Genomic DNA, 18,779 nt, shown 5'->3' with positions numbered 1-18,779 from the left:
CACCTGGCTTGCATGTCTATGCCTTATCTGCTTAGTACACGTTCTCGCTTCTTTGCTATATATATGTACATCACACAGGGGGTACCGTTCGTGTTCTGTCTGGTCTTTATGCCCTGCCTTGGTGCCACTTGCAAGACCTTCACTTCTTTACTTGTCTCTGACTTACTCAACTCTGGCTCAGCGCAGACCTCTGGATGGCAGCCCTCTCATGGAACATTCACAGATGCTGCTACTGAGTTGAAATTCAGTGTCTTCTTTTAAAGAACTGGGTACCTGACCCTCAAAGAGTTTACTTAGCCCAGGTTTCCTTTTATTATAGATACCGGTGAATTCTTCTCTCTTTGCCCCAATAATTTATGACTACCTTTCAAGACTCGGCTGGTTTCTAAATCGTTGCTTGTTTTACAGTGGTAACTTTTTGTGTGAAGTGGACCAGTGAGTATTTATTGAACTTTTAGGAACACTTTGCAGGATTTACTGAACTAGGAGAATGTGTGCAACTAGATGATTCTGACTTTTTTTTTAAATGATGATAATAGGCTGGGGAGACAGCTCCATGGGTAAGAGCGTTTGCTCCATGGGTAAGAGGTGAGGTCCTGAGTTTGGGTGCTCAGCACCATGTAAGAGCCAGGTGTGGCTGCATGTGCCTGGAACTCCAGTACTGAGCTGGGCAGGGACAGGTGGATCCTGGGAGCTCACTGGCCAGCCAGCCAGGTACAGTGAGAGACCCTGTGCAAGGTGATAGCGCAGAGCGAAGGGTCCTCCCCTGGTCCTCTATATGTGCATGCGTGCACACCCCACATACGTGTGCATACACACAAGTAGGGCAGAGGGAAGCATACGAACCATCACAGGACTTGCTAACGAATCGTTATTAGTTACTGTTTGAGAGAGGGTTCAGAGACCCATCTGCCTCTGCCTCCCATCCAGGACTTAGTTTTAAAGGCACTCCGAGGCAGGGGTTTGGAAGTGATGTTGGGTTTTCTTTCTTTTTTTTTTTTTTTTTTTTGTTCTTTTTTTCGGAGCTGGGGACCGAACCCAGGACCTTGCGCTTCCTAAGTAAGCGCTCTACCACTGAGCTAAATCCCCAGCCCCGATGTTGGGTTTTCTGATTAGTTGGCGCTATCTTTTATTTAGATAGCATTTGGCACTGGTCATCCCCTTGCTTGAACGTTGTTTCCATTTCTAGGTTCCTTAGCTGTAAAAGAATGAGGAGACCTTGGAGATGGTTGTGAGGAGACTCAAAGTCTGATGACATAATTGGAAGTCAGTAAGGAAAGGCTAATCAAGTGGAGGGTTAAGAGATAAATTGCAATTCTTCAAAGACTAGCTCCACTGATACTAGGATAAGAGAAAATAGGTTTAAATTGATTGGGGGTGGGTGGTGTTGAAAAAAGAACGTGCTGCCAATGATGGTTGTCATAGTGATGGAAAAAGGTTATCAAAATAATCCTCTCTGGAGGTAGATTTTAAAAATACAGTTCTGCCTACATATGTATAAAGTGACCTCTCTCTCTACTCCCCTTCCTGTGAATCAATAAATATGGCTCCTTGAGGACATGGATCAGGTTTTATATACTTTAATATTCCTCAAGGGATCCCAGGGCCTCACTGGCTTTTCAAGGAGTATTTGATTTGGATTATCAATTTATGACGATAATTAATTTTTGTAGTAAGCTTCCAGAGAAATGTCTTTATGGAATAATGGTTTTTGTAGTGGTTTTATAGGAGAATAAAAACTTTTTAAAGTGAGGCTAAAAGACAAATCTTAGACATCAAAAAGAGCCAGGAGTACGTAGACGTGGTCCTCACACAGGAATGAAGAAATTGCCTGGAGGGGTTATGCCTGTCTTCTGCTCCAGAAGCCCCTGCATAAGGAGCAATGCTTGCAAGTTGCTTCCAGTCTAACATCACTTTGCTTCTTGTGACCCTTGGCTTTTGAGCATGTGGAGGGCTTGCAGCACTCAGAATGAAACCTTTTTAGATATGTTGGGTTACAGAAACATTTCCTGTACAGTCAGACTGAGAACTGTGAATTGGGATTATTCATCTAGATTACTAAAACTCTGGGCGGAATTCATACTCACACCAGGCGTCTTCCCACCACCAGGCCTCCCTTGCACTGTTAAACTGTTAGAATTTGTTAATTTAGTACTGGGGATTGAGTATCTATGCCTTTTTCTTTTAAGTAAATTTCTACTGATTTCTTCTCTGTAAGTTTCACCAAGTCCCTTCAACCAGTTATGCTTGTACAGTTTATAGAAGCAGCAGGAATCCTGTGAGCGGCACCAAAGCAAGGGCAGGCCACTCCCTGGGTGTGTGGTTGCTGCCATTAGAGAGAAGAGCAGACTCAGAAGTCATTTATAAATTGCTAACCATGCTGGTCTGCACTCGCAGAGGGGAGAAGACAGAAACACGGAATTCCCTCTTACTTTCTCTGTTCTTGGTTTGGTTTGGTTTTTGAGACCAGACTGGCCTTGTATTCACAGAGATCTCCCTGCCTCTGCCTCCCAAGTACTAGGATCAAAGGCATGAAATACCCATTGGTCTATTCCCTCCCTCCCTCCCTTCCTTTCTTTCTTCTTCCTCCTCCTTCATACTCTTTTTTTTTTTTAATTCACAGTACATCCCAATTGCATTCTTCTTGAGAGACTCCATCCAGTACCAGAGCAATTTTTAAGATACCAGGGACTTTCTTTAAAAAGTAGTAAATGGGGGTTGGGGATTTAGCTCAGTGGTAGAGTGCTTGCCTAGGAAGCGCAAGGCCCTGGGTTCGGTCCCCAGCTCCGAAAAAAAGAACCAAAAAAAAAAAAAAAAGTAGTAAATGCCATCCAATATGGGTTTCTCAGAACTTCATAGCAAGCTTCCAAATATGATACAGTTATCAGTACAACATGAGTTCTCCAACTATATTATTTGACCATTACGTCCTAAAAGGTAATGAACTGATAGAGGCCTTGGTAGCCCTGTTGCCTTCCTAAACGGGATGTTCATGCTACTCTTCGCGTTGCCTTTGCGGTGAGATGGCCCTGTTTGTTTTAGAGGGAAGGAAGTTGTGGCTTTCTCAGTGATACCCAAGTTGCTATTGGTCATTCAGTAGCCCATAATCCTAAAAGGAAAGATGAAACTTGACTTTGCATCTTGATGAGAACAAACCAGGAAAGAACTGAACTCTTACAGTGAAAGCATGCAGCTGAGGGCCAAGCAGCTCCGCCTGCAGCCCCAGCACTGGGGAGGGTGAGTCAAGAGAATTGCTACTTAGCGAGTAGCAGGCCAGCCAGGACTACATCCCAAGACCTTTATCTCAGAAGGAAAAAAGAAAAGAAGGAAGGAGGGAGGGAGGGAGGGGGCGAAAAAAAAACTAAACTTGAATTGGGACATAAATGAAGGTAACTGCTTCAAGGTGGTAAGGGGCCAAATCCCCTTACCATGCAGTTAGGGCTTGTTTAATAGTCCAGCCTACAGATCTGGTTCCCTGAGAGAGAACACTAAGTCCTGTGGTTGTGATTCTTGACAATTTTCTGCAATGTGCCTGTTACGTGGGCTTATTTCTTTTTCTTTACTAAGTGGATAAGCCAGTTGAGACTTGGAAACTGGGGAGGCTGGACTTGTACTCAATTTCCTTGTTTTCCTGAGATAGGGTCTCACGTAGCCTTGAACTAGCTGTGTAACTGAGGATGGCCTTGAACTCCCGATTCCCTTGCCTCTGCCTCCAGGTGCTGGGGTTACAGGCTGGTGCCCCATGCTCAGCCTTGATTACTTGTTTTTAATGATTCTGTAAAGTAATTTGGGCCATAGCCAAGAATCTGAATGGCCGACCGTCTGGCTGCTGCTTGCATCCTACTGTTTTGTTTTTAAAGACAGACGAGCTATTTTATGACTTCCTCTTTCTGAAGCAGAATGGTTAGAGTTCACCTGGCTCATTTGCTTGCCTCTCTTGGGCATCTTCACTTCTTGCTCTTGCTGACGTGGAGTGGGTTTGAAGAGCACTGTCTTCTCCTGTTAAGGTTGTATAGCATTTGTGGCTCTGGGCTGACAGTTGCTAGGTAGAATTGAATTAAAAGCTTGAAAGCTAGAGTTCCTTTCTGTATATTGAAAGTGTGGCCTCCTATTGTTACTGAAGAACAGTGTGTTACAGTCTTTGCACCCTTTAATCCTGGGTGACCTTTCCCTGTTAATGTTTTTTTTTTTTCCAACAGCAGTCAGAGATCGTATGTAAAAGAGCTTCAGTCCATTCCTCCCTCTGGTGCATTCAGACAGCCAACTGTCCCCTGGATGCACCTGCCATCACAGAGAATATACATTTCTTTTCTTTCTTTTTTTTTCTTCTCTCTTTTGAAAGCAAGACTCTCATTATGAAAACTAGTAACGGAATTATTCCCAAGGACAGTTCTGTTAACATGGGTTTTAAGAGCTTCAGTCTTCAGATTGTCAATTCCCAAAGTATCTTGCAAAGTGCTATAATTACTTCAGTTCTTGCATTCATGTTATATTTTAAGCTGAGTTTTCAGAAAAGAACTTCAATAATAAGCTCCAAGGGGGAGGAGCTTGTCAAGTGCTGAAACTCTGGCACTTGTCACTTACTGATGGCTTGGGGATTTGAGGATCCCAGGGTTTTATACAAGTTGGATAAATACTCAACTACTGAATTATTGATTTGTTTTTTATTTTGAAGCATTTTGTTTGTTAGTTTTGTTTTGTTTTGTTTGTTTTAAAGACAGAGTCTCATGTAACCCCCGACTGGCCCAGAACTCTGTGTAGGCCTTCCTAGCCCATGCCTCCTGAGTGCTGGGATTGAAGATATGCACCTCTGCACCGGGAGAGTGAACTCTTCTTGGTCCTCCTGCTTCCATGGTTAGCTGTATGTACCCCACACTCTGAGGCAGAGTTCCTGGATTGCCTAGGCCTGCCTGTCTTCCTGCTTCAGCCTTCCAACTTACTGGGATTACAACAGTTTCTGAGTTTATTTGACTGTTATACTGGACATAAAAATAGAGAAAGTTAAAAACTATCCTCAATGCATTTGAAAGCATTCCCTTTTCAGTGTAAGGGAAGTTGGCAATACGCATACTCCACGTTCTCTAACAAAGTCCTCCTTCCTGGGTAGAGCCATTTTCCCCTTGAGCACTGGAATCTGGCTCTTCTCCTCTACTCAGTGTTGCTCCTCGTCAGCCCCTCGCTCACACAGGCAATTTCTCAACCCACAGCAGTGTGAAACCATCCGTCTGAATGCAGCCCTCCTTTGACACCACCCTTTGCCATGTCCTCCTCCTGGTACCACCTATGTTTTCGTCCCTTTTACAACAGAACTCTCTAAGGTGCTGTAGCTGCCCAGCTGCCACTTCCTCAGGCCCCGTCAACGACTGCAGTTGGGTTTTATCCCCAAGACCCAGCCTTCCTCAAGGTCCCCCAGGGTCTGTGAATAGATGAGTCTCAGTCCTTGTCTGATTAAACCCTTCCGCCCGCAGTGTTTGAGCCACCCCTTCACTTTTCCCTGGACCCTGACACTGTACTCACCAGCTGCTAATTCTCAGTGTTCAGCATGGCTCTGTCCGCACTGAGTCTGCTGGCTGTGAAGCACCCAGGAGCCCACCTTGTGCTGCCTTCTCTCCCCACATCTCCTCTGTGTGCTGAGGACTACTGCATAAAATTTAGGACTGGAGAGATGCCTCAGTGGTAAAGAGCACTGACTGCTCTTCCAGAGGTCCTGAGCTCAATTCCCAGCAACCACATGGTGGCTCACAACCGTCTGTAATGGGATCAGATGCCCTCTTCTGGTGTGTCTGAAAATAGTGACAGTGTGTGTACATAAAATAATAAATAAAATATGCATAAAATAAATAAATCTTTTGAAAAAATTTAGTCTTCAATATTGGCTACTTTGTGGAGTTCCCAATTTTATAACCAAGTGCATATTTGACATTTTTATTTAGTTAATAATAATAACTTGGCTAACATTTACTGAGTGTTTATTGTGGGCCAGGCTATATTGTAACCCCTCACCTTTGTTTTCAAATATAATCTCCATGACCCTCTGTAAGGTGCCACTGCTCCTGGCCTTCAGGCGAGGAAGTAGTTAGGCATCTGAAATCCAGTAGGGATTGCACACCAAGCATCTCCCGGAAGGCCTCCCCCCCTCCCCCAGTCTTTGCTATTTTCATTCTGTTTTGGGTTGAGTCTTCACATAGTCAGCTGCTTAGGTCTAAAACTCCTTAAGAGGTGTACTTTCTTCGTTCTTGTCCCGAACCTAAGCTCAGTAAATTCCCTATACGACGTCCAAAACATACCCCAAACCCCAGACTATCCTTGTGTCTTCTCGCCTGGACCACCTTTTCTCATCTCCTCACTGCTACTCTTCCCTCACCCGAGTTTGATCTTCACACAGCAATTATGGATTTATGGATTCCAGTATCAAATATGTTACTTCTTCACATTAAACCTGCAGTGTCTGCATGGATAGAATGAACTGAAATTCTCCAACTGTGGCCAGAGGTGGGAACATGGCCTCTGGCCCAGCGTGCTTTTCTTCTTCACCTCTTCTCATTCTTTCTGCCTCTGGCTGCCATGCTGTGTTCGTTGCTTGTCTCTAGACTTTGGCACCTATTGATCTATCTGTGCCATCAAGGCCTTTGTGTCTAGCTTTTCCTCATTTAGGCCCATTCAGCACATTTGTTTCAGCGAATGCCAGATGCTCTGTTTGTAGTATACAAACAGCAGACAATGCATAAACAGTAAAAGTTTATTTACTGGTGGTTCACACCTGTAATTCCAGCACTCAGGAGGCTGAGACAGGAAGATTATTGTGAGTTTGAGACCAGCTTGGGCTACATAGTCAGCCTGGGGCTGCAAAGTAAGACTTCCCTCAACAGAACAAAAAAGCCAGATGAGACCGGGGGATTGCCTGGACTTTATATTGAGATTCTGACTCAAAACAACAAACCTCAAAATATTTAATACAACTTTTTTCTTTTGTATATTTGTATTATGTGTGTGCATGTATGCTTGTATGGGGGTCAACTATGGCTACTAGGGGTCAACTGTGTGGGGCTAGGAGTCAACTGTGTGGGGCTAGGAGTCAACTGTGTGGGGGCTAGGAATCAACTGTGGCGGTTAGGGGTCAACTGTGGATACTAGGGGGTCAACTGTGGGGGCTAGGAGTCAACTGTGTGGAGGCTAGGAGTCAACTGTGGGGGTGCTAAGGGTCAATTGTGGAGGCTGGGGTCAACTGTGTGGGAGCTAGGAATCAACTGTGGTGGCTAGGGGTCAACTGTGGATACTGGGGGGTCAACTGTAGGGGCTAGGGTCAACTGTGGATACTAGGGGTCAACTGTGTAGGGGTTAGGGTCAACTGTGTGGGGGTTAGGGGGTCAACTGTGGGGGTTAGGGGTCAACTGTGGGGGCTAGGAGTCAACTGTGTGGGGGCTAAGGTTCAACTTTGGGGACTAAAGGTCAACTCTATGGGAGCTAAAGGTCAACTGTGGTATTTCCTCTACTATTCTCCACCAAAGTTTGTTTTGTTTTTTTAAGAATTGTTTATTTATTTTATGTATGTGAGTACACTGTCGCTGTCTTCAGACACACCAAACACAGCATCAGATCTGTTTACAAATGATTGTAATCTACCATGTGGCTTCTGGGAATTGAACTTGGACCTCTGGAAGAGCAGTCAGTTCTCTTAACCTGTGAGCTACCTCTCCAGCCCACTACCATGGTTTTTTTAAGACAGGGACTTGTATGGAACCCAGAGTTTGCTTTTTCTCTAGCCTGACTGGACAGCAAACCCCTGGGATCTGCCAGTCTCTACTCCCACTGAGGTTATAGATATATACTGCCACACTGGGCTTATATGTGTTTGTCCAGGATTTGAACTTTAGCCCTCATGGAGGGCATTGTAAGCCAAATAAACTTTTTCCTGTCTAAGTTGCACTTGGTTTAGGTGTTTATTACAGCAATAGGAAGCAAACTAGGGCATTTCCCATCAGTACTAGTTAGTATTTGTCAACATGATACAAACTAGTAACCTGGAAAAAGAAAACCTCATTTGCGGAAGTGCCTCCATCAGATTGGCCTGTAGGCATGGCCTGTAATTGCTAAATGATGTTGGAGGGCCTGGACCACTGTGGGCACTGTTACCCTAGGTGGATGGGTTTGGACTGTATATAGGAAAGGTACTGAGTAAGTCAGTGAGAAGCATGCTGCCATGGTCTCTGCCTCAGTTCCCGTCTCAGCTTCTCTTGATGGAGGACTGTAACCTGTAAACCAAATGAACTCTTTCTTCCCCGAGTTGTTTTATCAGAGCAAAGAGAAGCAAACTGCAGCAGCGCCCGTGTGTCTTCAGGGTTAGACAATGCCTGGCAGCCCTCAGGAGCCACTTTCTGAGTGAATGCCCGCTGGTCACATTTGAGTCATGGCTGACGGCCGCTCTCCTTTCTTAGTCTCCTGCCTGCTGTAGTTCACTGTGGAGCATCATTGCTGGGCACGGTGCTCTTCACTGCCTTTAAGTTTTGCCTTTGTTTTCACTCCTGTCTTGTGTGGATGGGTGTTTGTCTCTCCTCTCTGTCCTGCCGGGGAGGCTTCTGTCCAGCCGACCAGCTTCTGTTCATTCCTGCACTTGGTGTTCGCTTTCTCCTGTCGTTCTGTGCTGCGGCCTGTTACCGTTTCATAATGTGTTTCCTTCAGGGCTGGGTGTTCTCGAACTCGATATGTAGGCAAGCATGCTTCTTCCAGTCACGTGCCACTGTGTCCTGCCAGGGCCAAACTTTTAAAAACGTAGTGGTTGTGAACCTCCCTGACAATCTGAAGAAACATGTCGTTTCTCGTGGTGCAGTTAGTTACCCATGCACATGTGATCTGCCTGTGTTTCCGAGGGCTTTCTAGCCTCTGCTCTGGCCTGTAACCTTTTGCAACCAAGTCCATGCTCATCCTTCCTCTCCTCCCAAGACAGCCCCTCCGTGTCATTGCCTCCCCAAAGCTCCTGCCCCACTCCCACCTCATCCCTTTCCCACTCATTACCTCTTGCTTTTTACGATTTTTCAGTTATTTCTTCCGTTATGCTCTCTATTGGTGAACAAACACAGTTGACCTCAAAAATTGCATCCCATGATGTCCCTTCCCTTCCCAGTTCCTTACTGGCCTTTCCTCACGTAACCGAGATTTTCAGAATCTCTTCATCCATTTCTGTTTTCCCACTGTGTATGTGTGGTGCTGGGGAATCACACCGGGCTTCCAGCACGCTAAGCAAGCAATCTCTCAGTGAGCTGCAGCCTCCAGCCCCATTCCTCCTGCCTGCATACTACGCAGACATCAGCCTTGCTCTCCCACTGTACAACGTGAGTCTTGGCTGACCAGACCGCTCCTTGACAGGTGCTTTCCCCGAGTGCCCCATGTCCTCGGTTTCCCCTGTTGCCACGCAAAGCTTGGTGTACCCATTTCCTTGGCATTCTGTTTACCAAACTACCTTTTTTCCTTTATATTCTTTCCCTGGTAAGTCGATCTAGTACTTCCACATTCGTCGACTCAGATGTGTTTTCTCCGGGCCATTGTTTCCAGTAGACATGGAAAGACATTACTAACTCAAATGTCCGAGGTGTTCTGCCTCCTATTCCGGAAAGTCATTCTTTGTTCTGTACTCCCAATTTTAGTAACTATCCCCACAAACCAATCAGCCCGAACCAGGCACCTGCAGTCCTTTCTCCCCCATTAACAACCCCCATATCAAAACCGAAGGTCAGGTTGGAAAGATTTGGTGGTTAAGAGCACATGCTGCTCATGAGTTCTGATCCTAGCACCCATGTCTGATGACTCACAACCACCTACAACTCCAGCTCTAGGGGATCTGATGCCCTCATCCTGCCTCTGTGGGTACCCCTCAGACACATACATAAAATAATTTAAAATAAAATAAGAATGCTATAAAATATTTGTGGACTCTGTCAATTTTTCCCAACCCTCTGCCACTGTAGTCACTGGCTCTGTAAGCAATGTCAGAGTATATAATATTATACACACCCATAATCCTAGCCTGGGCTACATGAAATAAAAGGGAAAAAAACAGGTTAAATAAATAGAATAATAATGTAAGATAGAATGGACAGGTGCAGGGACTTTGTCTAGCTTATCGGAAGGTGGGCAGCTTACCACTGTGTCTCTGTCTTAGTCACTCTGCTGTTGTGAAGATACACCATTGCCAAGGCAGCGCTTAAAAAAGAAAGCATTTAACGGGGTTTGTTTACAGTTTCAGAGGCTTGGTCCATTACTACGGTGAGGGGCGTGGTAGGAGGATGTCAGCACTTGTGGCACTGGAGCAGTAGTGAGAGCTGCAGCCGGATCTGATTGCCAAGAAAGAAGAAGACGGCCTGGCATGGGCCTTTGAATCCTCAAAGCTTGCCCCTAGTGACGCACCTTCAACAAGGCCACACTTCCTCGTCCTTCTAATCCTTTTCAAGTCGTGCCGCTTCCTGATGGCTCAGCATTCAAGTGTGCGAGCATGTGGGGGCCATTCTTGTTTAAACCACCACAGTCTAAAGATTGCTATGTAGTTTACATAGTGGGAGGGTGAATATGTTTCCCATGCACACGCAGCTCAAATGTCATTCACAGGCTATGAGCTTAAATGATAGAAAGACTTTTTTCCTGTTGGTTTATTTAAACACAGGGATATGGATAAGGCTTTTTTCACTGATGTTTTAATATTTAGTTGTAGACAGTTACAGGAAGGAAAAAACAATCTGGGTTTCCTTGGGTAGTTCAAGCAGGCCTCATACTCTTGAGTTCTTTCCAAAATGTTGAGATTACAGAGTGCTGGGATTTCAGGTGTGTGCCGCCCTGCCTGGAGAATCTCCGACCTGCAGAGCCTTTAAGATGCGATCACGTGTGCTAGAGGGTAATCTTTAAGCACTTGAAGTCCTGTCAGACACTGTGACCTGCTCCCCACCTCCCCGCCTTCACACTCTCTTTGCCTCTGTGCTTTGGTTGCTATTTGCTGGACCAGCAAAGCACTTGGTCGCACCCGAGAGCTTTATCATCATCCAAAAGTGAGCTAGTCTCATGCCGAGTGCGTGCACTGGCTTTCCTGACCGTTTGTCTTACCTGGCTAGATGACTTCATGCAGTGCTGCCACATTCGGTCCTCCCAGAGTGTCCTGTGTATTGCATCCTGTTACTGTACTTAGATATCCCCTCCTCCCTCTTTCTGCAGGCTCTCACTGCAGAGTTGCAGAGGCCGAAAGCTGGGCTTTTAAACCTGTACCACCATACCACACCCTGCTTGAAGATGTCTTCTATCTCTGCTCATCCCTTTACCTATGTGGAGATTTTGTAAGGTGTGTGTGTGTGTGTGTGTGTGTGTGTGTGTGTGTGTGTGTGTGTGTGTGTGAGATCAGAAGAGCGTGTTGGGTCCCCTACAACTGGAGTTACAGTCTTCATGTGGGCACTGGGAGCTGAACCCCCAGTCCTCTGCAAGAGCAGCAAATGCAACCTCTGAGCCATCTCTGCAGCCACACACTCATGTTGTCATAGAATGAATTGGTTTAGTTTCTCTCCCAACCTGCATTTCTTTATGTCTGTCTGTCTGTCTGTCTGTCTGTCTATTTGGAGGGTGGGATATTAGATGTAGTTTCACTGTGTACACCAGACTGACTTGAACTTTCAGTGACCCTCTGCCTTCTGAGTACAGGAGTTACAAACATGGGTCTTCACACCAAACATTCCTTAAATCTTTTTTTAAATCTTTTTTTTTTTTAATTTTCTTTTTTTCCGGAGCTGGGGACCGAACCCAGGGCCTTGCGCGCTCTGCCACTGAGCTAAAACCCCAACCCCTTTTTTTAAATCTTAAAAACCCCCAAAAAACCCAAAACATTGCTTTCTTTGAAATTCTGGAAATTGAATCCAGGACCTTGTGCCTTATTTGTGCTACTAAGCACCCTACTACATTCTGTCTCAGCCCCTCGAAACGCACACCTCCCGGTGTCATCATAAACATCATATACTTCCTTTGAGACGCTTCTCTCATTGGTCTGAAGCTTATCAACTGGAGCAGACTGGCTGGCCTGTGAGCCCCAGAGATCTGCTTCCCTGTCACTGGGACTACAGGTGTGTGTGGGAGAGTTCATCAGGCTGAGTAATACATTCATTAGCATCTCAATCTTTATGGTGTCACTGTTAAAAAGTATTTTTTTTAAGCAGTTTTTTTTTAAATCCCCCGAGGGGGTGCACAGTTCCTGGAGGTACTGCAATACCAGGTCGAAGCGTGGAGTGGACGGAGCAAGCTCCTATTCCAACTCCTAGTTCCAAAAATCCATTTAATATATTGTCCTCGGATAGAGGACGTATCAGATATTAAACTGATAAGAACAGATACTACACTTGATCTTAGCCAAAAGGCCAAGAAGCGATTTTTAAGCAGTTCTTATGTTTGAATTTTACTTCTCTTTCTTTTTTTTTAAAGATTTATTTATTTATTATACATGAATACATTGTAGCTGTCTTCAAACACCCCAGAAGAGGGCATCAGATCTCATTACAGATGGCTGTGAGCCACCATGTGTTTGCTGGGAATTGAACTCTGGAAGAGCAGTCAGTGCTCTTAACCACTGAGCCACCTCTCCAGCCCCCCTTACTTCTCCTTCATGTGTACGGGTGTTTTGCCTACATGCATGTATGTGAACCACACGTGTGACTAGGACCGGTGTTAGATCCTCTAAAACGAGTTACAGATGGCTATGAGCTGCCATGAGGGTGCTGAGAATTGAACTTGGGTCCTTTTCAAGAGCAGCCAATTCTCTTCTTGCTCCTGCACCATCTCTCCAGCCCGCTTCGGCCTCTTTTTGGCAGTGTTTAAATACATCCTCTGTTATCACCTGCAGCCACCCTTCCACACTGTAGGTCATCACTAAAACTCATCCCCCAGTAGAGCTGAAATCGTGGCTGCCTCTTGGGCAGCCTCCCCCCACCTCCTCCTCTTCGGATCACTTTCCTGCTCTCCCTTTAGACGCCACGTGTGAGCGAGTGGTCAGACTGCTTAAATTTCAGTGTCTGGCTTACCGTGTGCAGTGTCACCGAGAATGGCCAAATTTCCTACCTTTTAAAGGCAGACAGTAGATATGAGCCCTGTTTTCCCTAATCATACGCTAATGAGGCGAGAGCGGACGTGGGCCTGAGGTGCACAGACTTGTTCAGCATATCAACCTGCTTCCTTCTCTGTGCAGTCCATTTAGGACGGGAGGGTTTCACGGATCGTTCTTCGGTTTTCTGAAGCACAGCCATACTATTTTTTTTTTAAACAGCTATTCTGGTTTACACCCCACCTTCTCTGCACAGAGTCTCAGTTTTCTTCCCTCCTCACCAACACTTGCAGTCATACTGGCCTCTCTAATAGCTGTAAACCGATATCTCGTTATGGCCTAACTCGGTTCCTGTGCGTTCCATGTATATGTTATTTCATTTGTTTATGTTGGGGGATTAAACCCAGAACATGGTATATGCCAAACATGTGCTCTACCACTGAGCTATACTGTCTTATACTGTCTTCAGCCCCTGGCCCCTAAGGATTCTTTAAAAAAAAAAAAGTTACTGTGTGAATGTGTGATACCTTATATGTGTGTGATGTCTTGTATCGTATGTACACATACAGGGATCGGGGGACAACCTTCAGGTCAGCTCTCTCGTTTTACCGTGAGTCCTGGGGATCAAAGGGAGGCCATCGAACTTGGCCATAAATACCTTTACCAGTTAAGCCAGCTCATCACCCCAGTAAACACATTAAAAAAGAAATCCCTTCGGCTAAGCAGTCACGGTGGCACACGCCTGTAATCCTAGCACACCGGAAGCTCAGGCAGAGGGATCATGAGTTTGAGGCCAATCTGGGTTTCATAGCAAAGGCCCCGTCTAGGGAAAAGAAAAATTCCCATCTAATTAAGCACTAGTAATTATGAGCGTGAGTCTTTAAAATACAACATAAAACCTTGGTATTTTATAGCAAGTAGCAAGAGACTCAGAGGGAATCGTGCCAACAGAAGTGATAGCTAACAGGAATAAATTCCCACAGGGGAGGTGTTACTCTTTTTAAAGTGTAGCTGCCAAGGTATACAGCCTGCCTCCTGGGCACTTTAGGCTCTTCGTTCTCTTGTGGCCTCCTCTTCAGATTGAGCCACGTATAATGATGCCAGCTTAGGCGCCTGGAAAAAACTACCTCACAAAAATGAGTTTGTCAGGGTGACTTTTTTTTTTAAAAGATTATTACAGGTAGTTGTGAACTGCCTAATGTGGGTGCTAGGATCTGAACTCTGGTCCTCTGGAAGAGCACAATCATTCTTAACCTCTGAGCCGTCTTTCCAGCCCCTCAGGAACGACTCTCATTTACGTGTTTAGTTTTCAGCTGCGTGCATGTGAGTTCGAGAACCCAAGGACTCCTTGTGGCCTCAAGCTCCCTGAAGCCGGAGTTCACAGGAAAGTGTGAACTGCCTGGATGTGAACCCTGGGAATTGAACTCGGGTCCCCTGGAAGACCCTTGCATGCTTTTAGCCTCCAAACCATTTCTCCAGCTCCGAGGAGTGATTTTGATACTATATTCATTGATCTTTCTCTCTCTCTTGCTCTCGTTCTCGCTCTCGTGCTCGCTCGCTCTCTGGTTCAGTAAAATTAATTTTGTAATTGGAGGAACTTGAGTTTCCAGATACTTTAGATACAGATGCTGAGAAACAGTCACTAAAGGGCATGGGTGGGTTGCACAGCGCTTACTTAATAAAGTAAGGTGCCCAGGAACAAGCAGGAGCGGAGACTGAGTCATGGTTGTCCGTCTCAGGTCAGGGCCGACGGAGATGTGTTGTGGTGGTTGGTGACGACGGTTTACGTATTAGGAAGACTGTCGAGGTTGGTATCATAGTTTGGGTATTATGAATTGTGCTGTTGCTGTCCTTTTGTTAGGGACTGAGTGTCGTACATGGAGTAGATGAGGATGGCCCTGAACTTCTGCTCCTCCTGCCCCACTTCTAAGTTGGACGAGATACAGAAGTGTGTAGTCACGCCTGGTCCTAACGAAGCGCTGCGGGTCATGCTGCTAGGCAGTTACTCTCCCTGCTGAGCTCCATCCCGCCACAGTAGAGATGGTTTTCAGTGTGACTTTGGCAGCATTCCACCTTAGCTTGAGAAGTTAAGGATTCTAAGTAGGTGGTTCCCCCCTCCCCCCAGACTCTGGTATATTGGGAAACATTAAGAAAGACACAGAAAATCACTTTAATTGGATATAGGGAAAGGAAATTATTAATCGTCCAAATAATATTTCATACGGCTGTTCCCATGCTTAGGAACTGTGCCATGCCCGTGGCTGTAAAGGATCAGGTCTCCAGGCTCCAGCCCCATAGAGAAGCTGTGTTGTAAGGGGGGTCGGCAATGCTCAGAGAGAATTTTGAAATCTGCCGAGTATTTCTTACCCTGCAGATTCTAATGTTTAAGGGGGAGAATGAGCTGTTCCCAGATATAAGCATGTTTTTTACTCTGGGCTATGAGTTAAGTCATATTTTGTTCTCGTGTTAACAAAACTTTGGTCTTTGGGAGGAAAACTGAGGTCGCACCTGCCCGTCCTTGCCTTAGGTTCTACTTGGAAGCAAGAATCTGTAGACTTTTTCTTGAGAATTCGTCCAAAATAGACTAAAAGATTCTTAGTATGTTTATGGTGGGTTAAAAGTTAGAGGTAAGGAGAGTTTTTACTTTTACCTTTCCTAAGCAGAATTGGGAATAAGAGGTTTCCCCGTCACTGTGTTTGGTCAGTTTACGATTCCTGTCACCATCACTGCTGCCAACCATTAGGGATCTTACCACAGGCCATTTTAAGATGGTACCATAAAATGCATGTTGAGACTCTCTAATCTCAGATGTACAGAAATCATATCTGAATAACAGCTCCTAAGTTAAGGAATTGCCGGTTAAGGCACTTCCGGTCTCTATAATCTTTAGCAGGCAAGAGATCATCATATGGTTCCTGCTGTTCCCAATATGTCTGTAGCTATAATACTTGTTTTATTCGTGGCTGTGTATTTTTACATTGATTTGCTCATCAGTATTAACTTTACCTTTTAAAGGTTTGGGCCTGTATCTGTAGTTTGAACTTCAGAACCATCCCTTCATTAATGTTCACCAGAGATGAGCTTTCAGTGCTCTGTTGAGTGACCGCACCGCGCAATTATTACTATGTGTAATGAGCTCCGTGGCTGGGCCCATGGCTTTATAGACTGTCCGGATATTGATTAGGACGCACAGACCAGTTTCCCAATGCACTCGTTTCATCTAGGCATTTCCCCTGGGATTTATTCACCCTTACGTTTTTGTTTCTGATTTTAAAATTATTTTCCTTTGTTGTAGGATGAGCAGTTCTTAGGTTTTGGCTCAGATGAAGAAGTCAGAGTGCGAAGCCCCACCAGGTCTCCTTCAGGTATGGCCAATGAAGCATGTGTCGCAGATCTGCCTTCTGTCTGTGAGGAGAGTGTGGCTTCTTGTTGCGAGGAAGGATGACTGCAGTCCAGGCTAGGAAACAAGGTGTGAGCTAGACTGGACGGACTGGTTCCTGCTGCCTGTGCTTGTAAATTCCTCTCTGTGTTTTTCTGGGTAATACTTGGGCATGGGAAGTAGGTTTCCACAGAATGATTTTGGGAAACTTGGTTAAGCTTATCATGTTCTATTCTATGGTAGCATTTATGTTTGTGGGGCAGCAGGAGGTGGGGGCGGGGTTGGCTCTTGGTTTTTTGTAGATGAAATATAGTGTACTATTGTCAAAGAACCAGAAACGTGTTGGCTCTATACGATACCATTTGACCTAACCCTTAAAAGGCTGTACTAAAATAAAGAAACTGAAAATTACGTGGATGCTTCCAGTTATTAGCACTATTTATCAATGTTCTCAACAAAATTCTAGACCTACAAGCAGTTTCTTTCCTAAGATAGCCAGCGGATGTCACCTTCATTAGCTTGGATAATTGAGTTGGAGGGAAGACTTGAGGTTCTTCTGATGGGAAGTCGACTCCTCATCTTGTCAGTAGACTTGTATGGTTTTGGTTTTGTGGATAAACAGACGAGTAATATTGTTAGATGTTTTTACTCTGTTTAATCTGTGATGGTTGCTGACATTTGGCTCTCAGTTAGGAGTCATTAAATACTATATAGTAAACTAATTAAACACCCAAGGTGGCAACTTTTGTTTGCCCATTCATTGATGATATTGATACCTAGTTACTGGAACCAGTATCGTAGGCCCTGTTATTTGGACAGTAGCAGTGGTCTCTTTCAGAGGCGATGGAATCTTATGTCTTTGTACAGGAAAGGGACTTAGGGATGCTTACTCTAACTCTTCGCTTACAGTTAACAAAAACGAGGACGCTGACATAAGCAAGTGTGTCTTGAGAGTAAGAAGTTAGCCAGCTGAGTAAGGACCCTCTCTGCTCTGCTTTTTCTACTTGTCTGTGAAAGCTTCTTTTAAAAAGTAATATAGAAGTGGTTTTCAGAATTGCTGAAGTCGTCTGGGCAGCCCCATGAAATGCCCCACAGGGTTAAGGAGTCAAGTCTGTAGTCTTTGCTAATTCACAGTGGTTTCCAAGTGAGGTTTTTCTTGGCATCAGTTTACCTCGAATGCTCTTGCTATTGTAAAGCATCTGGATGTTTATGAGCTGCTATCTACTGCCTTATAGTCCAGCACTTTGGTTATAATTAGTATATATTGAGGATAGGTTTGTAAACTCTTAATCTGTTAAGGGAAGTCTCCTATGTTGCTTGGTGGGGAATGCATTTGTGTTTCTATTGGGAAGTTGAGCCATTAGACCTGGTTGATTTCTGTTGTGTTGGAAATCAACTCCATAGCACAAATATTCATAGTGTCTGAAGTCTCTTTTGATGTCTAGTAAGGGAGATTTTGGTCTCAGAAGAGAGACGTATTATATAACACTGAGAAACTAAGAAAGAATTCAAACAAACAAACATGGGCTTTTTTTTTTAGCCCAGGTTGGCATGAGCTCACTGTGTAGCCCTGACTAACCTTGAACTTGAGGTGTCTGTCTTTCCTTGCTTTGCACGTGTGAACCTGGCTGCCAGAGCCAGAGCCAGAGCCAGAGCCAGAGCCAGAGCCAGAGCCAGAGCCAGAGCCAGAGCCAGAGCCAGAGGCAGAGGCAGAGGCAGAGGCAGAGGCAGAGGCAGAGCCAGTCCTTAGTGCATTTTCAGTACAAGCTGTGTTAGGTGTTAGGGCAGTATTGCTCCTTAACTGTCTTCATAGTAGCAGGCTGACCATCTGTATAATTTTGGAAAATCCTGTTTCTAAGAAGATGTGGCCAATATGTGACCCTGGCTAGAACTCCATAGGCAGATCAGGATGACCTTAAACTTGCGGGTAGTCTCCAGCCTCTGCCTCCTTAGTGTTCGGTGTACAGGTGTGCCCCATCACATCTAGTGTTTTCTTTTATCTGAAATGGCAATGATCTGTCTGAATCGATTGTCGCTTTGACCTTCCCATCAACTGAGGCTAGATCGTTTTGTGCCTTGGGCCTAAGCAGTTGAAGAAGCCCTGGGGACAGTAGACTCAGGAGCTCATCACACAGCCATGGCCTTGACTCACTCTCGTACTACACGCCGGCGACTGAGCCAGTGTCTCCGGAGTAGGCGTTTGTCTCTGAAGTGCTCCTTCCTTAGTTTACTCTACCAGAACAGATTGGAAATGCAGGCTGCCGAGCTGCCGGGGGAGGAGTCTGTTCACGTGAAAATTGACGTTCAAATTTATTCAAAGTCACAGTTACAGATTGAAAA

The 18,779-nt window shown here is 45.2% G+C and overlaps 1 protein-coding gene and 1 non-coding gene across 10 annotated transcripts in view; one reads left to right on the top strand and one right to left on the bottom strand.

Moving 5' to 3' along the window:
• Kmt2a (lysine methyltransferase 2A) overlaps positions 1 to 18,779 on the top strand; it is a 75,673-nt gene that overhangs the window by 10,746 nt on the left and 46,148 nt on the right. For all 9 annotated transcript variants that reach the window (NM_001419940.1, NM_001108139.2, XM_039082348.2 and 6 more), the window contains one exon: positions 16,356 to 16,425. In NM_001419940.1, the coding sequence (NP_001406869.1) occupies positions 16,356 to 16,425 (70 nt within the window). The remainder of the gene's footprint in view (positions 1 to 16,355; positions 16,426 to 18,779) is intronic.
• LOC120094493 (U2 spliceosomal RNA) lies at positions 12,202 to 12,392 on the bottom strand. Its single transcript, XR_005488799.1, has one exon. It is a non-coding gene; the product is annotated as a U2 spliceosomal RNA (small nuclear RNA).

Source organism: Rattus norvegicus, chromosome 8, assembly GCF_036323735.1.
Source record: "Rattus norvegicus strain BN/NHsdMcwi chromosome 8, GRCr8, whole genome shotgun sequence".
NCBI lineage: Eukaryota > Metazoa > Chordata > Mammalia > Rodentia > Muridae > Rattus > Rattus norvegicus.
This window is presented reverse-complemented; position numbering and strand designations above follow the sequence as displayed.